The following is a 19,164-nucleotide window of genomic DNA, read 5'->3' on the forward strand; positions in this document are numbered from 1 at the left end:
AAAAATCTTATGTTTCTAGTGTGATAGTTCAGGCTGCAAAAAGCTGCATGTATTTTAGCAGTCATATTAACTATTATTTCCCATGTTAACTGATGTTGACGGTTCTCACTCCTTGGGTACTGCGCTCCCTCCCGAAAATCTGTAATCACTCTTCTCTTCAAAAAAAAATCCTTGGCCCCTCTGTCCTTGCAAACTACTACCCCATCACCAACTTTCCTTTCCTCTCCAAAGTTCTTGAACATGTTGTCGTTGCCCAAATCCAACCACATCTTTCCTAGAACTCTGTGTTTGAATTCCTTCAATCAGGTTTCTGCCCCTGCCATAGTATTGAAATGGCTCTTATCAAAGTCACAAATGACATCCTGCGTGATTATAATGTTATGGCCAAGTGAGGATGAGGTCACAGTCGCCCCTCTTGCCCTTCCTCTTACTTGACCCGCAACAGGGTTTATTCCTTTTTAACAGTGGTTGTGCTTACCCCACTTCCCTGAACGTTTTACCTTTTACCTTTATTGTGATTGTGAAAAAACTGATCGGAGAAGTTTTCTTGAGTTTAAAGAAGAAAGAGGTAAGTTTCTTATACTTAACAATCTCACCCAGATTTAAAAATAATAAAAATATATGCTACACATTCACGCACACATTCACATGAGAATTTCAGACACACAAATAGATTACAGAGGGAAAAATAGATTTGGTGGTTGGATTAGAGTTCAGAATAAATGGAACTTAAATACACATTCTGTGGAGTGGATGATTTGGTAGTCTTCCGGCTGAAGCTGTATTCTTGAAGTCCTTGGCTGGTCAAAGTGCACTTTGTGATTGGCCCACTTTGCTCAGGGTTTTCTTGAAAGCAGACTGGTAGGTGGCTCTCCTCCCCGGTCTCTGGCTGTAGCAGTCTGTAGGCTTAGAGGGTTCACAGTCGCAGATGGTTTTCAACTTGACGTTTTCTGGAGAGAGAGCAAGAAGGGGAAGTGCGCAGCCTTCTGCGGCTGCACACTTTGAGTTACTGTCTGTCTCTTCTATGTGTAGCAAAACTCCCAGTTTTTTCAGAGATGGCCAAACGGTCACATGGTTCTCTCAATCCCCTTTGTTTTTAATGAGGTCCAAAGTCTAAAACCCAAAGGTGCATGTGTTGTCAGTGTACACCCCCTGGAGGGATGTCTCCACTTATGAATGCCTCAGGATGACTTTGAATGTCCTGTTAACGAGAATGATCCGGATAATCTACTCAGTTAGCCAAAGCATTGTTCTGGCTGGACTTCTTGTTAGATTTTTGTCTCCAGTTCAATGATCTGGTATTTCAGATGTAAATTGCGGTGGCCATTTGGCTGCTAGTTTTTTTTTTAAAGTTACTTGCAAGATTTTCGCCATTAAAAGTCTAATGTAAGTTTCCAACCGATTAAATTAATATTTCTCATTTGGCATATAGGGTTTTCTTGACAATAACAACGGTAATCTATCCCTCCTGATCCTTTTGGACCTGTCTGCAGACTTTGACATGATTAGCCACACCATCCTCCTCCAAAACATCTCGACTGTTTGTTATGAAGGTGCTTTTGTTTCTGTTAAAAAATATTTTTAAGGGAATTTATAGTTAAACTGAATAAATGTTCAGCCAATTTTTTTTTTTAAAAGAGCCATCAAGAGGACGCTGAAGGAACTGATCACAACAGTGTTACTAGTTGTCACATGACTCAAGTTAACGATAGAATAAAAACCCTGGTACAGCGGCAAAGAAGTGACAAGTGCCACTTTGATTGGACAAGCCCAGTAACAGCAGAGCACATCTGGAAGGGCGGAAAACTTACAAGCTTTTTGATTGTTGGTCAGTGTGTGTGGCTTACCTTCTGGAGTGAGATTAAGTCAAGTCTGAAGTAATATCAAGGAAGGACAGAAGACCACAACCCAGCTCGCTTTCCAGAAACTCCCAAGGAAGGACCCTGAGAAGTCCACTGTGTCAGTTCATCTCGTTTCCTGTGTCTGAACAAAGCCTGCTAAAATTAATTCTCAACGCCACCTGAAAAGAACTGTTCTAAAAGATCTCATTGACCTGCCTACGTGTACTCAGATGTTAGACTGTGTGCCAGTTTTGGAACAACTTATCTCATCTGTTGTTCTCTTCAAAAATGAGCAAGTAATCTGCCCAAGTTTTTTTTTTTGCCTGTAACAGAGCTCTGAATTTATAAAAATTCCTTTTTTTTAGGTTAACCGGTGTATGTGTGTGAGTGTGTGAAGGGACTAAGGTAAAAAGTTCATTTTAAAATTTAAAATCTGTTTGTTTATGTTTTACTTCTTAAGATTTGTTTTATAATAAATTGATAATTTTGTTCTTTGGTAAAGAAACCTGGTTAGTATGTTCTATTCTGGGAAAAATAGAGTACATGATTGACCATATCAATAAGTGGGAAAATTAAAAATACTATGCTGTGACCCGTGGAAAAGAGGGACTAGAATAAACAGTGCACTCCTCTCGCCTCAGTCGTAACATGCTGTCCAGCTGGATGGGACTGCACTCGCCTGGTTCCATTCTTATCTATCTCGTCGTAACCAAAGAATCACCTGCAATGTATCCTCTTCTCGTTCCCGCACCATTGCCTCAGGTGCTAATCAGGATCTATCCTTGGCCCCCTCTTCTTTCTCATCTACATGCTACCCCTCAACGACATCATTGGAAAACACACTGTCAATTTCAACATATACACTGACGACACCCAGATCTACCTCACCACTTCTCTCGATCCCTCTACTGTCTCTAAATTGTTACACTGTTTGTCAAACTTTTAGTACTGAATGAGCAGAAGTTTCCTCCAATTAAATATTGGGAAGACCTAAGCCATTGTCTTCAGTCCCTGCCACAAATTTCTGTTCCCTCGCCACTGACTCCATCCCTTTCCCTGGCACCTGTCTGAGGCTGAAACAGACTGCTCGCAACAAAGAACAAAGAAAGAACAAAGAAAATTACAGCACAGGAACAGGCCCTTCGGCCCTCCAAGCCTGCGCCGATCCAGATCCTCTATCTAAACATGACGCCTATTTTCTAAGGGTCTGTATCTCTTTACTTCCTGCCCATTCATGTATCTGTCTAGATACATCTTAAAAGACGCTATCGTGCCCGCGTCTACCACCTCCGCTGGCAACGCGTTCCAGGCACCCACCACCCTCTGCGTAAAGAACTTTCCACGCATATCCCCCCTAAACTGTAGGGGGGATAAACTGAATGATTGCTGCTAGATCAATTGTTAATTTTAAATCTGAGATTTCTTTTTATTTGCTTCATGGAATATGGGCGTTGCCAGAGCCAATATGGTACTCAGCAGTGTTCGGGCATAGCGCATCACAACGTGAAATTCAACAGGCCATGGTTGACTTTATGCTGCAAAAATAGGGGGCATTGAGTTCAATTTTATCCCTTTCCATTCTTGTAAATGCACCACCCATTTTTAACCATTGTCATTTTTCAGGATTTTGAACTGTGTTGCGCTCAGGGATAGGCACCGACATGTTGCACTACAGACATTTAACAAAATTGTTGAGTCAGCCATGGTCATGGGGGCAATTAATCTGAATATAAAGCGTATAGCCAATCTAATGCCATCATAACATAGTCTGATTTAAAACACATTTTTCCCGAAAAAGTAGCTAAGCATACAAACATCAATGGAGAGCAGCATAACTGTATAAGCAAGCTAGCAAGCAAAATATTATGCAATGCCAATACGAATTACTTTAGTTGACAGAATAGAGCTAGCTACACCATGTCATAGGGTGGTAGATGGACCTTGTCGGATGACCTCTATGGATTCACACTGTGTTAGGAGTAAAAATTCATCCAATAAACCATAAAACTCAAGGAGAGAGTTGTTATTGTGGATATTGAGGTGAGGCAATAGAAAAAGCAGCAATAGGAACACGGACCACTTCTCACACTGTTGTTGTCACAAGACAATTTAACTCATGGTCAATATTAGTGCAATTTCCCCACCTGCTTGAAATGTGTGTCGGAAGACAGAGCAACCATAAAAAGGGCAGTGATCTCCAAATCAGGAGAATTTTATAGGATGGAACAGACAGTGTTACAAAAGTGCCTCTGTGTTTTGTTAAATATATTTTTTGAGGATTCATTTTTGAAAGATTGAAGAAATGTTAAACTTTGGCATTTTCAAAGGGGGTCATGTAAAGGCCACTTGGCTTTGAAAAACAGTCCCTGGAAATGTTTTTTAAAAGGGGCACTAAGAGGTATTGCCTTGGTGTCATATTTGACTCCAAGATGAGCTTCCGACCACATGTGCCCATTTCCACCTCTGTAACATCACCGGACTCTGTCCCTGCTTCAGCCCATCTGCTGCTGAAACCCTCATCCATGTTACCTTTGTAAACCTTTGTTCACTCTCGACTTGACTATTCCAACACCATCCTGGCCAGTCGCCCACATTCTACCTCTATAAACTTGAGGTTTTCTAAAACTCTGCTGCCCATGACCTAACTCTCATTAAATCTTGTTTATGCATCACCTCTGTGCTCACTGAGCTACATTGGCTCCTGATTAAGCGACGCCTTGATTTTTAAAATTCTCATCCTTATTTTCAAATCCCTCCATGAGTTCTCCCCTCTCTATTTCTAATCTCCTCCAGGCCTACAACTTTCCAAGATATTTGTGCTCCTCCAATTCTGGCCTCTTAACCTTTTTTAATTAAGGATTTTTTATTGCTCCATCATAGGCAGCCGTGTGTTCAGCTGCCAAGACCCTGAGCTCTAGAATTCCCTCCCTAAACCTTTCCGCCACTAGCTCTCTTTCCTCCTTTTAATACACTCCACAAAACTCACCTCTTAACCAAGTTTTTGGGCATCTGCCCTCATACCTCCTTTTGTGGCTCAGTGTCAAATTTTGTTTGATAACGCTCCTGTGAAGTGTCTTGGGAACTTTAATTATGTAAAAGTAACTATGTAAATACCTGTTATAATCAAACCTTTCTAATGTCTAGTAATGAAATATGTAATATCAAAGATACAGTTCAAATGGGATGCTTTTGGTGCAGTAATAGTATGAAATAGTTTTCAAGGGTATAAAGGGGTACATTGAAAATGGTCCTCATGGCACAGCATATTAGCTTCCCAGTCTAGCCTCTGTTGGAGAATAGTGTGTGATAGACTGAGAATATAATGCAACAAAAAAAGTTTTGACCTGTTGGGATTATTATATATGCTTTAAAAGTTTGGTAATCTCCTCAAAAGATCCCATACACACCATTGCAAAGTGAAGTGGCTGCTTTGTGACAATTTGTCTATGAATTCTTTTTGAAGTTAGTGAGCATAAAGAAACTCTGAAGAACGTAGTGTGGCTAAAATGCTGATGAGAATCTTAAAGGTGTCAACAGCCTATCAACACTTTGATAATTCTACTATGAGTTGTACCATTGTATTGTAAAAGGAGTTTTCAGTTGTCGCCAGTTTAATCTCTGTAATATTGTATTTTAATCTCAATGGAACATTGAGTTTGTACCATTAGACGTGTGTTATCATAGACTGTGATATGGTATGATTATCATCGATCATCTTCCTACTGTGTCCCAACACATCCAAAATTATGTTTGCTTTGCAATCATCAAAGATACTTCTTTTACATCAAAGAAATAAAACGTGTAAAACACGAGAGTCTTTCAGTCCATAATGGTGCTGGCTTTGATTGATAAACAGCGGGGTTGACAAACTGTTAGCAGCTACTCTCCCAGTGCCTTCTGCCGATCTCTTGAAATGACAGGGCCTGTCAAATTAAGATCTTGGCAAAAAGTAATTGACCCTTCTAAACATGAAAGTTACCCTAGTTATATGTATTGTAATTATTATGTTGTATGCTACCTGATATTTTTCCTCGTAGATCACCTAATTGTAAACAAATTTTACCAGAAGGTTTATGCTGGTTTACTGCAAGTTAGGTCAAGTTGTTGCAGTCAAACAGGTGATGATGAGTTCTTGATATTAGCCAAATCAGACTGGGCTATAATACAAAAACATTATATTTTAATGATGTAATATTTTGTTGTAACCTCTTCCACTGAGAAGGACAAGTGGCAATATCATGGGAACACGATCACCTGCAAGTTCCCTTTCAAGTCACATACCCTTTTTATTTGGTCATGAACAGCCACTCCCTCATCATCACTGGAGGAACTTCCTGGAATTCCCGATCTATAACACCATTACAACAAGGACTGCAACCGGTCAAGGCGAAGACCCACCACCAATTTCACAGAGCAATGAAGGATGGGCAATAAATGTAACCTTGCCAGCATTGGCTACATCCCATGAGCAAATTTTTAAAACCTGCAGCTAATGCTTGGTACAAGGGCGGCACAGTGGCGCAGTGGTTAGCACCGCAGCCTCACAGCTCCAGTAACCCGGGTTCGGTTTGGTTTAGTTTAGTTTAGAGATACAGCACTGAAACAGGCCCTTCGGCCCACCGTGTCTGTGCCGACCATCGACCACCCATTTATACTAGTCCTACACTAATTCCATATACCTACCACATCCCCACCTTCCCTATATTTCCCTACCACCTACCTATACTAGGGGCAATTTATAATGGCCAATTAACCTACCAACCTGCAAGTCTTTTGGCTTGTGGGAGGAAACCGGAGCACCTGGAGGAAACCCACGCAGACACAGGGAGAACTTGCAAACTCCACACAGGCAGTACCCAGAATTGAACCCGGGTCGCTGGAGCTGTGTTCTGGGTACTGTCTGTGCGGAGTTTGCAAATTCTCCCTGTGACCGTGTAGATTTCCGCCGGGTGCTCCGGTTTCCTCCCACAGCCAAAGACTTGCAGGTTGATAGGTAAATTGGCCATTGTAAATTACCCCTAAAATAGGTAGCTGGTAGGGAATGCGGGATTAATGTAGGATTAGTATAAATGGGTGGTTGTTGGCCGGCACAGACTTGGTGGGTCGAAGGGCCTGTTTCAGTGCTGTATCTCTCTATGACTCTAATGTTTTCCACAATTGCACACAGAATGCAAAGTTCTGTAAGGGTGGAGGGCATTCAAAATTGATCATTGTTTCCTAAATTATAGAGTAAAACAGTAAAATATAGTCATTTATGGCATAGAAGGAAGCCATTCAGTCCATCGAGTCCATGCCAGCTCTCCACGGAGCAGTTCAGTCAGTCCCACTCCTCTGCTTGATCCCCATAGTCCTGCAAGTTTATTTTCTTCAAGTATCCATCCAATTTCCTTTTGGAATCATTCATTTGTCTCTGCTTCCACCACCCTCATGGGGAGTGAGTTCCAAGTCATTACCATTCACTGTGCAAAAAAGATCTTACTCAATTCCCCCTGCATCTCCTGCCCAGAACCTTCAATCTGTGTCCCCTAGTCCTTGTACCATTGGCTAGTGGGACCAGTTTTACCCTGCCTAACTTACCAAAGCCTGTCATAATCTTGTACACCTCCATCAAATCTCCCCTCAACCTCCCCTGCTCCAGAGAGAACAACACCAACACCCACCAACCTAACCCTGTCACTAAAATCCTCCATCCTCGGAACCATTCTGCTAAATCTCCTCTGCACCCTCTGAAGGACCTCCATATCTTTCTTAAAGTGTGGTGACCAGAATTGAACGCAATACTCTAATTGGAATATTGTTGATAGATTTTACAGGGTTTTTATGATGTGGGCATCGCTGGCCAGGCCAGCATTTGTTGCCCATCCCTAAATGCCCTTGAGAAGGTGGTGGTGAGCTGCCTTCTTGAACCACGGCAGTCCATCTGGCCTTCCTGACTTCACAATCTGTATATCATGTTTAAGAACATACAGCCCTAGAATGTATTGTATATATTTTATTTGCGCATATTAGTTCAATTATAGGACCTTGTCCTATCTACACCTTCTCCTTTGTTATCTCTTGCCCCACCCCCACTTTACTTGCTTATAACCTTTTACATTTCTAATATTTGCCAGTTCTGAGGAAGGGTCACTGACCTGAAACGTTATCTCTGCTTCTCTCGCCACAGATGCTGCCAGACCTGCTGAGTGTTTCCAGCATTTCTTGTTTTTATTTTAGTTGAATTATAGTATTGCTATTTTTTGTTTTATGCCCAATGTGTTATGTCGGGGTGTTTGTTGCATGTAAAGTTATAGAGAAGAAAAAGTGACAGTAATTAATTAGGTATTCTTTCTTTCTTTTCTTTTGGGCCTCCTTATCTCGAGAGACAATGGATACGCGCCTGGAGGTGGTCAGTGGTTTGTGAAGCAGCGCCTGGAGTGGCTATAAAGGCCAATTCTGGAGTGACAGGCTCTTCCACAGGTGCTGCAGAGAAATTTGTTTGTTGGGGCTGTTGCACAGTTGGCTCTCCCCTTGCGCCTCTGTCTTTTTTCCTGCCAACTACTAAGTCTCTTCGACTCGCCACAATTTAGCCCTGTCTTTATGGCTGCCCGCCAGCTCTGGCGAATGCTGGCAACTGACTCCCACGACTTGTGATCAATGTCACACGATTTCATGTCACGTTTGCAGACGTCTTTATAACGGAGACATGGACGGCCGGTGGGTCTGATACCAGTGGCGAGCTCGCTGTACAATGTGTCTTTGGGGATCCTGCCATCTTCCATGCGGCTCACATGGCCAATTAATTAGGTATATTCTCTTAGAAACTGTATGAAAGTTTCTTCAGCTGTAGCAGTGTTCTTCAAATGTCTCTACGGACATAATCTTCTTTGTGATGATAAACACATCAAGTTTCATTTTTTGCCGATAGTGCTGATTTTCTCAGGCAAGATGAGAGCTCAGAATATTTATGATGAAAATCAAACATTGATTTTATCACAGTAATCTCCTTCCCCTAGGGCAGAAGGTTAAAATGCAGCTACCTAACAGCATCATAATTGCTCAGTTGGCTCTGTGCTCCACTGTGTCCGTAGAGCATTGTTGATTGCTGTTACGTATTCGAAAGGTATAATTAACGAATTGTGACCTTCAAGCTGTTACAATGTCTTTACTGCAAGTTTGTGCTAAAATCAATACATACTAATCAAGCATCTTTTTTTACATTTCCAAATTATTATTGTGCAACAATAGCTTGCTCACTCAGCCATGTTACAGGACTAAATACTTCTAGATGGTTATCACAAATCTGGCAATCGAACTGGTTCTTGAGCCGGTAAATCTCTGTGGACTCTGTTCTTAAAATACTGTTTAAACTTCAAACAGTACATTGGCAATTCAAACTATAGCGTAATAGGTATAGTGTGCAATCACAATGACTGTACTAAAATAGTGTGTCTTCAGGATGATTAAACACTTGGCTGTCATTTTCTACTTGATCTGTATCATTTTTCTGGTATTGCACATTATAAATCCACTTTGTAAGTATTTTAGATACTCATTTGAAACACCACAAAGGGCCTCCAATTGGTTTTGGGCAATATGGGAGGTGGTGGTGCAGTGGTAATGTCACTAGACTAATAATTCAGAATCAGGCTACTGTTTGGGTGGCGCAGTGGTTAGCACCGCAGCCTCACAACTCCAGGGACCCGGGTTCAATTCTGGGTACTGGCTGTGCGAAGTTTGCAAATTCTCCCTGTGACCGTGTGGGTTTCCGCCGGGTGCTCCGGTTTCCTCCCACAGCCAAAGACTTGCAGGTTGATAGGTAAATTGGCCATTGTAAATTACCCCTAGTGTAGGTAGGTGGTAGGGAATATGGGATTACTGTAGGGTTCGTATAGGTGGGTGGTTCTTGGTCGGCACAGACTTGGTGGGCCGTAGGGCCTGTTTCAGTGCTGTATCTCTAAATAAAATTTTTAAAACTCCATTAAAATTCCTCCCACAATGTGGGGCTAAATTAGCTGATGGCCATGTAACCAAAGCTGGATCCAACAAAGGGGGCATGCAAGGGACAGAAGGATTGGAAGAGCAGAGGGCAAACATCGGTACATGGGACTGGAGGAACTTGCAGAGATGAGGGGGAGTAATATTGTGTAGCGCTATGTAAACAGGGGGCAAGGATTTTGAGAGGTATGTAAGGACAGAGAAAATAGGGGAGGAGCAGGACACAAAGGGCGAGCACACCAAGGTTGAATTTACAAAGGATGTTATTGATGACTAAAGTAGTCTTGGGTGCTATGGGTAGGCAGAAACTGGCCAAGTTATTCAAACCAGGAGATGCGAGTATGAAGCTGAATGGGTGGCAAGTTCAAGGACCTTAAAGAGAACCATTAAGGGTAGCACACATTTAGCCATGTAGAGATAGTTGTGTGGAGGGAAGCCAGTTGAGAGGGATAAAGGGCACAAGAGGTGGGTCTCACGGAGGAGAAGACCAGAAAATTGAAGTAAAATATCTGTCAAGAGCAACGGAAATAATTGGAATCACTGTAACATTGTTTTGGAAAGACATTTAGTTTTAACTTTTAAAACAATTTTTCAAAACTGGAGGTTACATTTAATCAATTTGAAGTAATTGAATCTTGTATTTTAAAAGAGTACCTGATTTCGTCACCAATTTGTTCAATCTTGCTGGAGTTCATGTAAAATCAGTCAGAAGTACCTTTGCAAAATGCCTTATTCAGCATGAGGTTGCAATGCGGAACACTTCCCACAGGCAAAATCAAATTACTTTTATTGATGGACACAAAAAGTGAGCTATGCCTCTTGTGGTAGGTTGTTTATAATTTTCATTGGCCAACTAAAGGTTAGGATTATTGATTATAACTAGCTATCATTTGAAAAATAATGTTATTAGAGTCATGTGCAATAGATTTATTTAGTTATATATGTTGTACTTTGATGCTATTCTGGCTCACCAGCTCTCCTGTCATTGAGAAGCTAAGCATGATATTTATGTTGTAAATTAAGTCACAGTGTTGCCTTGTTCCATTAGTCCTATTTCACTATTGGGGAGGAAACAAAGAATATTGCTAGGAATAATACACAGCGGGTCATTCAGTATCTGTAGAGAGTACAAAAGAAAGAAAGATTTGTATTTATATAGTGCCTTTCATGACCACCAGATGTCCCAAAGCACGTTACAGTAAATGAAGTGCTTTTTTGAAGTGTTCTCAATTAGTGCACAGCAAGCTCCCACAAGCAGCAATGCAGTAAGGACCAGATAATCTGTTTTTGTGATATTGACAGGGATAAATATTGGCCAGGTCACCAAGGGTAGCTCTAAAATAAAAGCAAAATACTGCAGATGCTGGAAATCTGAAATAAAAACAAAAATGCTGGAAATACTCAGCAGGTCTGGTAGCATCTGTGGAGAGAGAAGCAGAGTTAACGTTTCAGGTCAGTGATCCTTCTTCAAAACTGACAAATATTAGAAATGTAAAAGATTTTAAGCAAGTAAAGCAGGGGGTGGGGCAAGAGATGACAAAAGAGAAGGTGTTGATAGGACAAGGTCACAGGGAACAAAGGCAAACGGTATGTTAATGGTGTGCTGAAAGACAAAGCGTTAGTACAGAAAGGGCGTGAATAGACTGTAAAGCACAAACGCAAACATTAAATTTTTTTTAAAAAACAAACAGTGGGTAGGCACAGTAGAAACAAACTAAACACACTAAAAAGCATAAAATAAAATAACCAATTAAAAAAGAAAAAATAACTAAACATAAAAAGGGAGTGGGGGGAGGCTCGTCATGCTCTGAAATTATTGAATTCAATGTTCAGTCCGGCAGGCTGTAGTGTGCCTAATCGGTAAATGAGATGCTGTTCTTCGAGCTTGCATTGATGTTGGCTGGAACACTGCAGCAATCCCAGGACACAGATGTGAGCATGAGAGTGGGGTGGGTGGGGTGGGGGGGTTGCGGTTGTTGTTGAAATGGCCAGCAACCGGAAGCTCGGGGTCATGCTTACGGACTGAGTGGAGGTGTTCCGCAAAGTGGTTGCCCAATCTGCATTTGGTCTCCCCAATGTCAGTTCTTAAGAAGGGTCACTGACCTAAAATGTTAACTCTGCTTCTCTCTCCACAGATGCTGCCAGACCTGCTGAGTATTTCCAGCATTTTTGTTTTTATTACACCAAGGGTAGCTCGCCTGCTTTTCTTCGAAATAATGCCGTGGGATCTTTTAAGTCGACGTTACGTCTCACCCGAAAGATGGCACCTCCAATGGTGCAGCATTCCCTCAGTACTGCATGTAGTGTGATTCTAGATTTAGTGTTCCAGTGCTGGAGTGGGGCTTGAACCCACCACAACCTTCTGACTCAAATGCAAGAGTGCAACCAACTGAGCCACAGATGACACACAAAATATATACCAAAATAATGTTCCAGTAGAACCTTCCTTCAGATCTTAGATTTCCAACTGTTCCAGTTTTATTTTCACTTATTTTTCCATATCAGACCACTAAACTAACCACTTTTCAACACAAAAAAACACCACTACAGATTCTGGAAATCTGAAATAAAAACTGAGAAAGTGCTGGAAACACTCAACAAGTCAGACAGCATCAATGGAGAGAGAAATGTAAGGAAATGTTAATCTTATCTTCCTCTCTCCTCAGATGCTGCCTGACCTGCTGAGTGGTTTTCAGCATTTTCTGTTTTTTTACTTCTACTTTTTAATCCTGTCTTGTAATATTATTTGTTTTCTTTTCCCAGCTTTGTAATGTCAGAATATTCTAGTATGACCGATATGGAACGTGACCAGATTGATCAGGATGCCCAGATTTTTATGCGAGCATGCTCTGATGCCATCCATCAGCTGAGGACAGAAGGTAAAGACAAAAAAAGCAAATCTGAAATTTTGCAAAGCCTTTTGGAAAAATTGGCAAAGCAGCTGAACTCTTGTAAATGTGCAGATGAGATTGGGAACATTTTTTTCGAAATATTAAAAACCAGTACTCATGGTTTACTTCTTATAGGTTATTAGTTTTGTTGGATTGCCTAAAAAAAAAGTTAAAGGAGTGAGGGAAGGGGATGAAGAAACTTGGTAGGACTGTTCCTCAGGTGGTTAAGTATACGAGGTAGAATGCATGACAGGGCAAAGTGTCAGAGGTTTGTGAAAGAAGCATCTTGAAGGCAGACAGCCTTTTTCACACCAAGCTTCTCTTCTGAAGTCACTCTTGGCTGCTGTCTCAAGAGTGGCAGTGGCGGAAGTGCAAGAGCCAGTCCCCATTACTAATTAATTGATAGTTTGGTGTTGGGGAGGGGGTCGGGGGAAATTACAATTAAAATTGAAGGCAAGAAGAAAAGAAAAGAAATCTGAGAAAAGCCACAAATAGCATTAACAATGATTCATTTTGGAAGGAAGAATGAGGAAAGGCAATATAAAGGGTACAATTATAAAGGGGATGCAGGAGAAGAGGGACCTGGGGGTAAATGTACACAGATGATTGAAAGTTGCAGGGCACGTTGAGAAAGTGGTTAATAAAGGATCCCAGGCTTTATAAATAGGGGCATAAAGTACAAAAGCAAGGAAGCTATGATAAACATATATGAAACATTGGTTTGGTCTCAACTGGAATATTGTGTCCAACTCTGGACACCACACTTTAGGAATGATGTAAAGGCTTTAGAAAGGGTGCAAAAAAGATTGACGAGAATGGTTCCAGGGATGAGGAATTTCATTTACGTGGATAGGTTGGAGAAGCTGGGGCTGTTCTCCTTGGAAAATAGAGGATTAAGAGGAGATTTGCTGGATGTGTTTAAAATCATGAGGGGTCTGGACAAAGTAGATAGGGATAAATTGTTCCCATTGGCAGAAGGACTAGGAATCACAGGATGCCAATTTAAGATCATTGGCAAAAGAAGCAATGGCGACATGAGGAAAAACTTTTTTATGCGGTGAGTGGTTAGGATCTGGAATGTACTGCCTGAGAATGTGGAGTCAGATTTAATCAAGGCTTTCAAAAGAGAACTGGATAATTATCTGAGGAGAAAAAATTTACAGAGCTGCGGGGAAAGGGCGGAGGAAGTAGGACTAGGTGAGTTGTTCTTGCAGAGAGCCTGCACAGACACGGTGGGCCGAATGGCTTCCTTCTGAGCTGTAACCATTCTTGACGCCTCTGAGTTTCCAAGTCTTTGTTCAATGTATACGCATATCAGTGTCGTATGGTTAGACGCAGGGTAAAACCCACCAAACTGCCCAGCATTGTACTTTACTCAGCATCAGGAAAGTACCACTGCCCCTTTTCTATTTATCACAAGCCATCTTTGAGTTTAGTTAGCCATCACGCTGGAAATCAGCCTCTTGTCGGGCTTTTTGAGGGTAGGACCCATTCTCAATCTGGAGGACTTGTATTACAAATTCTGTCTGGAATCAGGTGTGTCTGATTGAGATTGACTGAACTGAATATCCATTGAAAAAAAATAGCAACACCTCAACAACAACACTTCATCAGTTCTGAGATCACCCTGGTCAAACTCTCAATGTCCTTTCTGACCATAACTGTAACACCTTAAACTACCTTAGTCTTCCTCATTACCTCCCCACAGCCATTTAGTTTCACTCTTGGTTTCACTCCCTCATCTGTAAATTGAATTGACTGTGTCTGTATAGCTGACCCTGTATATCGGGCTTAATAGTTGAAATAATTTTTTGGGGCAAGTTGCTAGGGATTTCTGTAACCTCGAAGTATTAGATGAATGATTTGGGAGACTCTAATGAATGCTTCCAGTCAACTGTCTCCCAAACTAAATGCTAGATTTTTCAATAAGATAGTTAGCCCATGTGGTTATTGTTTACTTAATGTGACAATAAGTGACACAAAATTGTGGATAATATTTGCTCTAAAGACTTCTTGTTTCTGTTACAGCAACCAAGAATGTGATTTCTCCCCAAGTGAAGGAACACAGGGAAGGTGTCTTGGACTTGCTTGACGTTTACCTGAAAAGTAATTTTATTTGTATTTTGATCAGGAATGTGGGAAATGCTTAATGACTTTAAGAAACACTACAAAAATTGTTATCTAAAATATTACCATATTAAATTGTTTGCAAAGGATAATAATTGTCCATTTCACTTAATCAACTACACTTCTACAATGAATCCAATAGTGCATGAACCCAGTAACAGAAAGTGGCTAGAAACCAACACAGAAGAGTACTGAACACACACTAATGCAAGCCAAAGTAGACTAGCAAAATTGCAGTCAACATGTGTAGAAAAGATAGTCGTTCACAAATTAGCTTGCTAAGAGAATGGTGTTTTTCATTTCTTAACTCAGATATTTGCTTCATGTCCAGCATCAAAGGCCAAACCTATAAAGTGAGCTCTTGCTTCTGACTAAATCTGACTTTATACATGCAATATCCACTGATGTAGTGAACCCAGGGGCCAAACTCAAACCCACGTCATTGTCTTTGGGTTACTGGATATGTCGCAAGGCCTCTTGTGATTTCCTAGACTTTCAAAAACAATAAAATAAGCAGCCTATCAGACTGTGGCTTAGTTTACAAACTACAGAACAAATTTATTAATAAATAGATATAGACAAATAGGTAGTTTACCATTATATACGGAATGTGCTTTTTTTTCCCTTGTATGTAGAAAGTATTAAATACTTAAATATAAAACTGGACCTGAGATAGTTGGTTGGCAAAAGCTTCGCGGTTTGGATTCTTATTTCCATGGAGCCTCCTGCATGTCTCTTAGGCCTGGTATCTAACCCTGGTACCCTTTGACGTTGACCCAGAACAAAGGATCTCTAACTATGTATCCTGAGCAATTGTATCATTTCTGATTTCCTAAGAGGAAATTGACTGTTTCTAGACTTTGGAAGGACTGAAATGCTTCCCTTTGTATATAAATCTTCTTACTAAATGACCAGGCATGAAAGATCCTTGTGCACGTTCTAAAATAAAAAATCAGAGCAGAACTGTTGAAAACTTACTTTCAGCTCCACTGCAATCCGTAGCAAATTGGCAGATTCCTGTGTCTTGCAGTACATGGCAGAATTTCAAGCTGTTCGACAAGAGGTTGATCATTTAAGTAGATCACTACCTTCCCCAATACCTGCAGAATGCAAACATTGACATGCATCACCCCTGACCCCCCCCCCCCCCCAACCTTGTCTGTCCAATGAGATCCAAACGGTCAGTAAAAGACCTGTAGTGTAGGAAAGCCCTAGGATCCAGCAGATGGCCTGGTGGATTCTATAGCGATCTAATTCATGAACTGATGCCATTGTTGCTGAAACTGCTCCATTGTTTACTAAAGGCTAGCACTTTCCCAAAAGCTTTCAAAACAGTTATAATCAAATCAATGCACAAAGATATCTGCTTCATCTATGTGCTGCAGACCCATATCCCTCCTCATCAGTAATTATAAAGTATTTATCAAAATTCTTACCTCCTTAAGTTATTTGACATCAACACAGCCTGTATACAGGGATGTAATTTAAAGGATAATATCAGATTCAGTGTTGTATACTGAGTGTACTTCAGTAATGTAAAGGAACTAACTCCCCTCCTTTGATGCAAAAGAAGCATTTTCCTGGATGGAATGAGGCTTCAGACTCCCTGAACTCATGAGAATACCTTAGGAACATATTCCTGTTCACCACTCCCACCCAATAATTTACAATGTACAGTAATGTCTCATTTTCTTTCCACCAAGGACTGACATAACCTTTGAGCCCCAATCAATGATTATGAATTGAATTTGGATATCATTGACTCCAGGTTGGAGAAGCAGAAAACAGTCACCGTGCAAGCTTGATGCTGAAATACGGTGCATCAAAGCTATCATGCAGGATAATGGCTACCCGAATCAGATCATTGCTCATTAATATCGCACATACTCACAAGTGGGCCTGAAAGTGCCCAATCTATATCAAATTATCCTGAAAAGGGTAAGATATCTCAAAGAATTGAGAAACAGATAAAGCTAGCCATTCCACTCTGCTACTGCAGTAGCAACACAAGTGGTATTTTCCACTAACAGGATGTTGCCATCAAGCCAAAAATAAGTTCTGCATACCACACAAATGAGTAATGTGGTATATGAATTCCAGGGCCAGTGTGATGCCAGGTACATAGGTCGTACGCCCAACGACTGGCAGATCGTATCAAACAGCATGCCCTTCGGCTGTTCGCAAAAGGCAGAATACTGACTGTACTTAATCAGCCCATACTTGCAAAACTCAGAACACAATGTCTAATGTTAGATGTAATTTCGCGATTGGACAGCACTTACTTGAACAATCCTGAGTGTGCTAAGAATTACACTAACGACCAATTTAAGATTATCGGTCGAGCTTGCAATGTGGTTCACTTATGCTTTGTAGAAGATACGTATATTCATAGAATATTTAAATCGTATAATTTCTAATTTGTCCATTCTTTGAGCTTGTGTATACTTGGTAAAGCAGTACAATTTGAATCCTTCATTAACAATAAAATGCTTGTGTTGCTGGATGTTGCAAATTTACCCCAAAGTACTTGCTATTTAAAATAATTACCTTTTTGTTCAGATTTAATTTATCTTATCTTTGTAATTTTGCAGACGTATGTAAAGTGTATTCTGAACAAAGGGCAATTCGAGTCAAACGAGTAGTGGATAAGAAAAGATTGTGAGTATAGTAAAATGATAATGCTCAGTTTCATCCTTAAAGAATAGTCCGCAATTTAGGGACCTATTAACTGGAATTGACCCTTATTAGAGCACTATAATGTCACTTTGTCTCTGTTCTATCATTATTGTCAGTTTCATTTAATCATTCTCTGTTAAAAGCGTGGTTGTCATCAGTTGTAGTGCCATGAAAGTCATGTTTCTGCAATAGCTCAATATTTGAGTTAAACTTTCAATTTAACAAAAAAAGTGGCTTCTGTCAGGGAATTCATATATGATGGGTTCCTTCTATCATTCTGTTGCGTAGTTTATTAGAGTAATTGCAGGAATTTTAACCCCCAAAAATGCGGATGAGTTTGGGTCAGGTGAGATGTGAAAATTTTAAAAATCTTGAACCCAACCCCAACCTGCCTCCAAACTCACCCACTTCCAGTTTTAACAGAAAACAGGCAGGTTGGCCATTTAAATATTATAATGAGACTTTGTACTGCAGATTTAACCTCACTTCCATGTTTAACCCTGCCCAGCCCGGCAGCTAAAGGGAGGTGAAGACTGATTTGTGGAAAAGTTAAGTGTCTTTACAGTGCTGCTTGTGGGTCAGAAGGGGCCTGAGTGCTCCCTCTCAGCCCAACAAGCTTACCTTCTTCCCTTCCTGCCATTGATCCCCTTCCCCCACCCAACCCCTATTCCCAAAGATCTGGACTCTTTCAACATCCCCCTCTCCCAAGCTATCACTAACCCAGCTGCAGGCTCCCTACCTGCTCCTGGGCTCAAGCCTCCTCTGGAAGTGTTCCCCATCAATTAGGCTGGCTTCCAGGCAGGGAACCTGCTGGGGAAAAAAAGATGCACACTGTGATGTTAAAACTACACATCGTACAGGGAAAACTAGAACTCTGGGTTTCCTGACCAAAACTCCTCCCCCAACCTCCACCTGCTCGCAAAACCAGCCCAAGTCATGATTGGGTCCAGAAAAAGTAATACAGCAGGACCGGTTGAATCCTCAGAATGGTAAATCCTGAAAATAACTACCCAGGTAGAATTGTAATTATGTACAAGTATTTATAGAGTCAGAGTTATACAGCACAGAAACGAGCACTTGGCCCGTAGCCTTGTATGCTATGGTGTTTTGAAGTGCTCATCTAAATAATTCTTAAATGTTGTGAGGGTTCCTGCCTCTACCACCCATTCAGGCAGTGTGTTCCAGATTCCAACCACCTCCTGCCCCTCACCTTAAATCTATGCCCCCTGGTTATTGACACCTTCGCTAAGGGAAAAAGTTTCTTCCTATCTACCCTACCTATGCCCCTCATAATTTTGTATACCTCAATCAGGTCCCACCCTCAGCCTTCTCTGCTCTAAGGAAAACAACCCTAGCCTATCTAGTCTCTCTTTATAGCTGAAGTGCTCCAGCCCAGGAAACATTAATTTTTTAATTAATTAATTAATTTCTGTCTGCAGCAGTGTTAATTCAACATGAAAATTGTAGCATCGAACCTTAAAATTTCACGCCACTTCAGTTTTCACAAAAAACCATCCAAGATGATGTTCTGACATAGTACCACTGTCAGTTACAGCAATAATTGGGAATTGTTTCAGAATCCAGTGTGCATTACACTGTCAGGAAATGCACCGAGACCACCCTATTCCTACCTGGCAGTACAAGTTCAAACA

At 41.0% G+C, this 19,164-nt stretch overlaps 1 protein-coding gene across 2 annotated transcripts in view; it reads left to right on the top strand.

Annotated features, from left to right (window-relative positions):
- stx18 (syntaxin 18) overlaps window positions 1-19,164 on the top strand; it is a 157,974-nt gene that overhangs the window by 108,298 nt on the left and 30,512 nt on the right. For both annotated transcript variants that reach the window (XM_068044388.1, XM_068044397.1), the window contains exons 3-5: window positions 12,582-12,697; window positions 14,738-14,815; window positions 17,428-17,494. In XM_068044388.1, coding sequence (XP_067900489.1) covers window positions 12,582-12,697; window positions 14,738-14,815; window positions 17,428-17,494 — 261 coding nt within the window. The remainder of the gene's footprint in view (window positions 1-12,581; window positions 12,698-14,737; window positions 14,816-17,427; window positions 17,495-19,164) is intronic.

This window comes from Heterodontus francisci, chromosome 1 (assembly GCF_036365525.1).
Source record: "Heterodontus francisci isolate sHetFra1 chromosome 1, sHetFra1.hap1, whole genome shotgun sequence".
NCBI lineage: Eukaryota > Metazoa > Chordata > Chondrichthyes > Heterodontiformes > Heterodontidae > Heterodontus > Heterodontus francisci.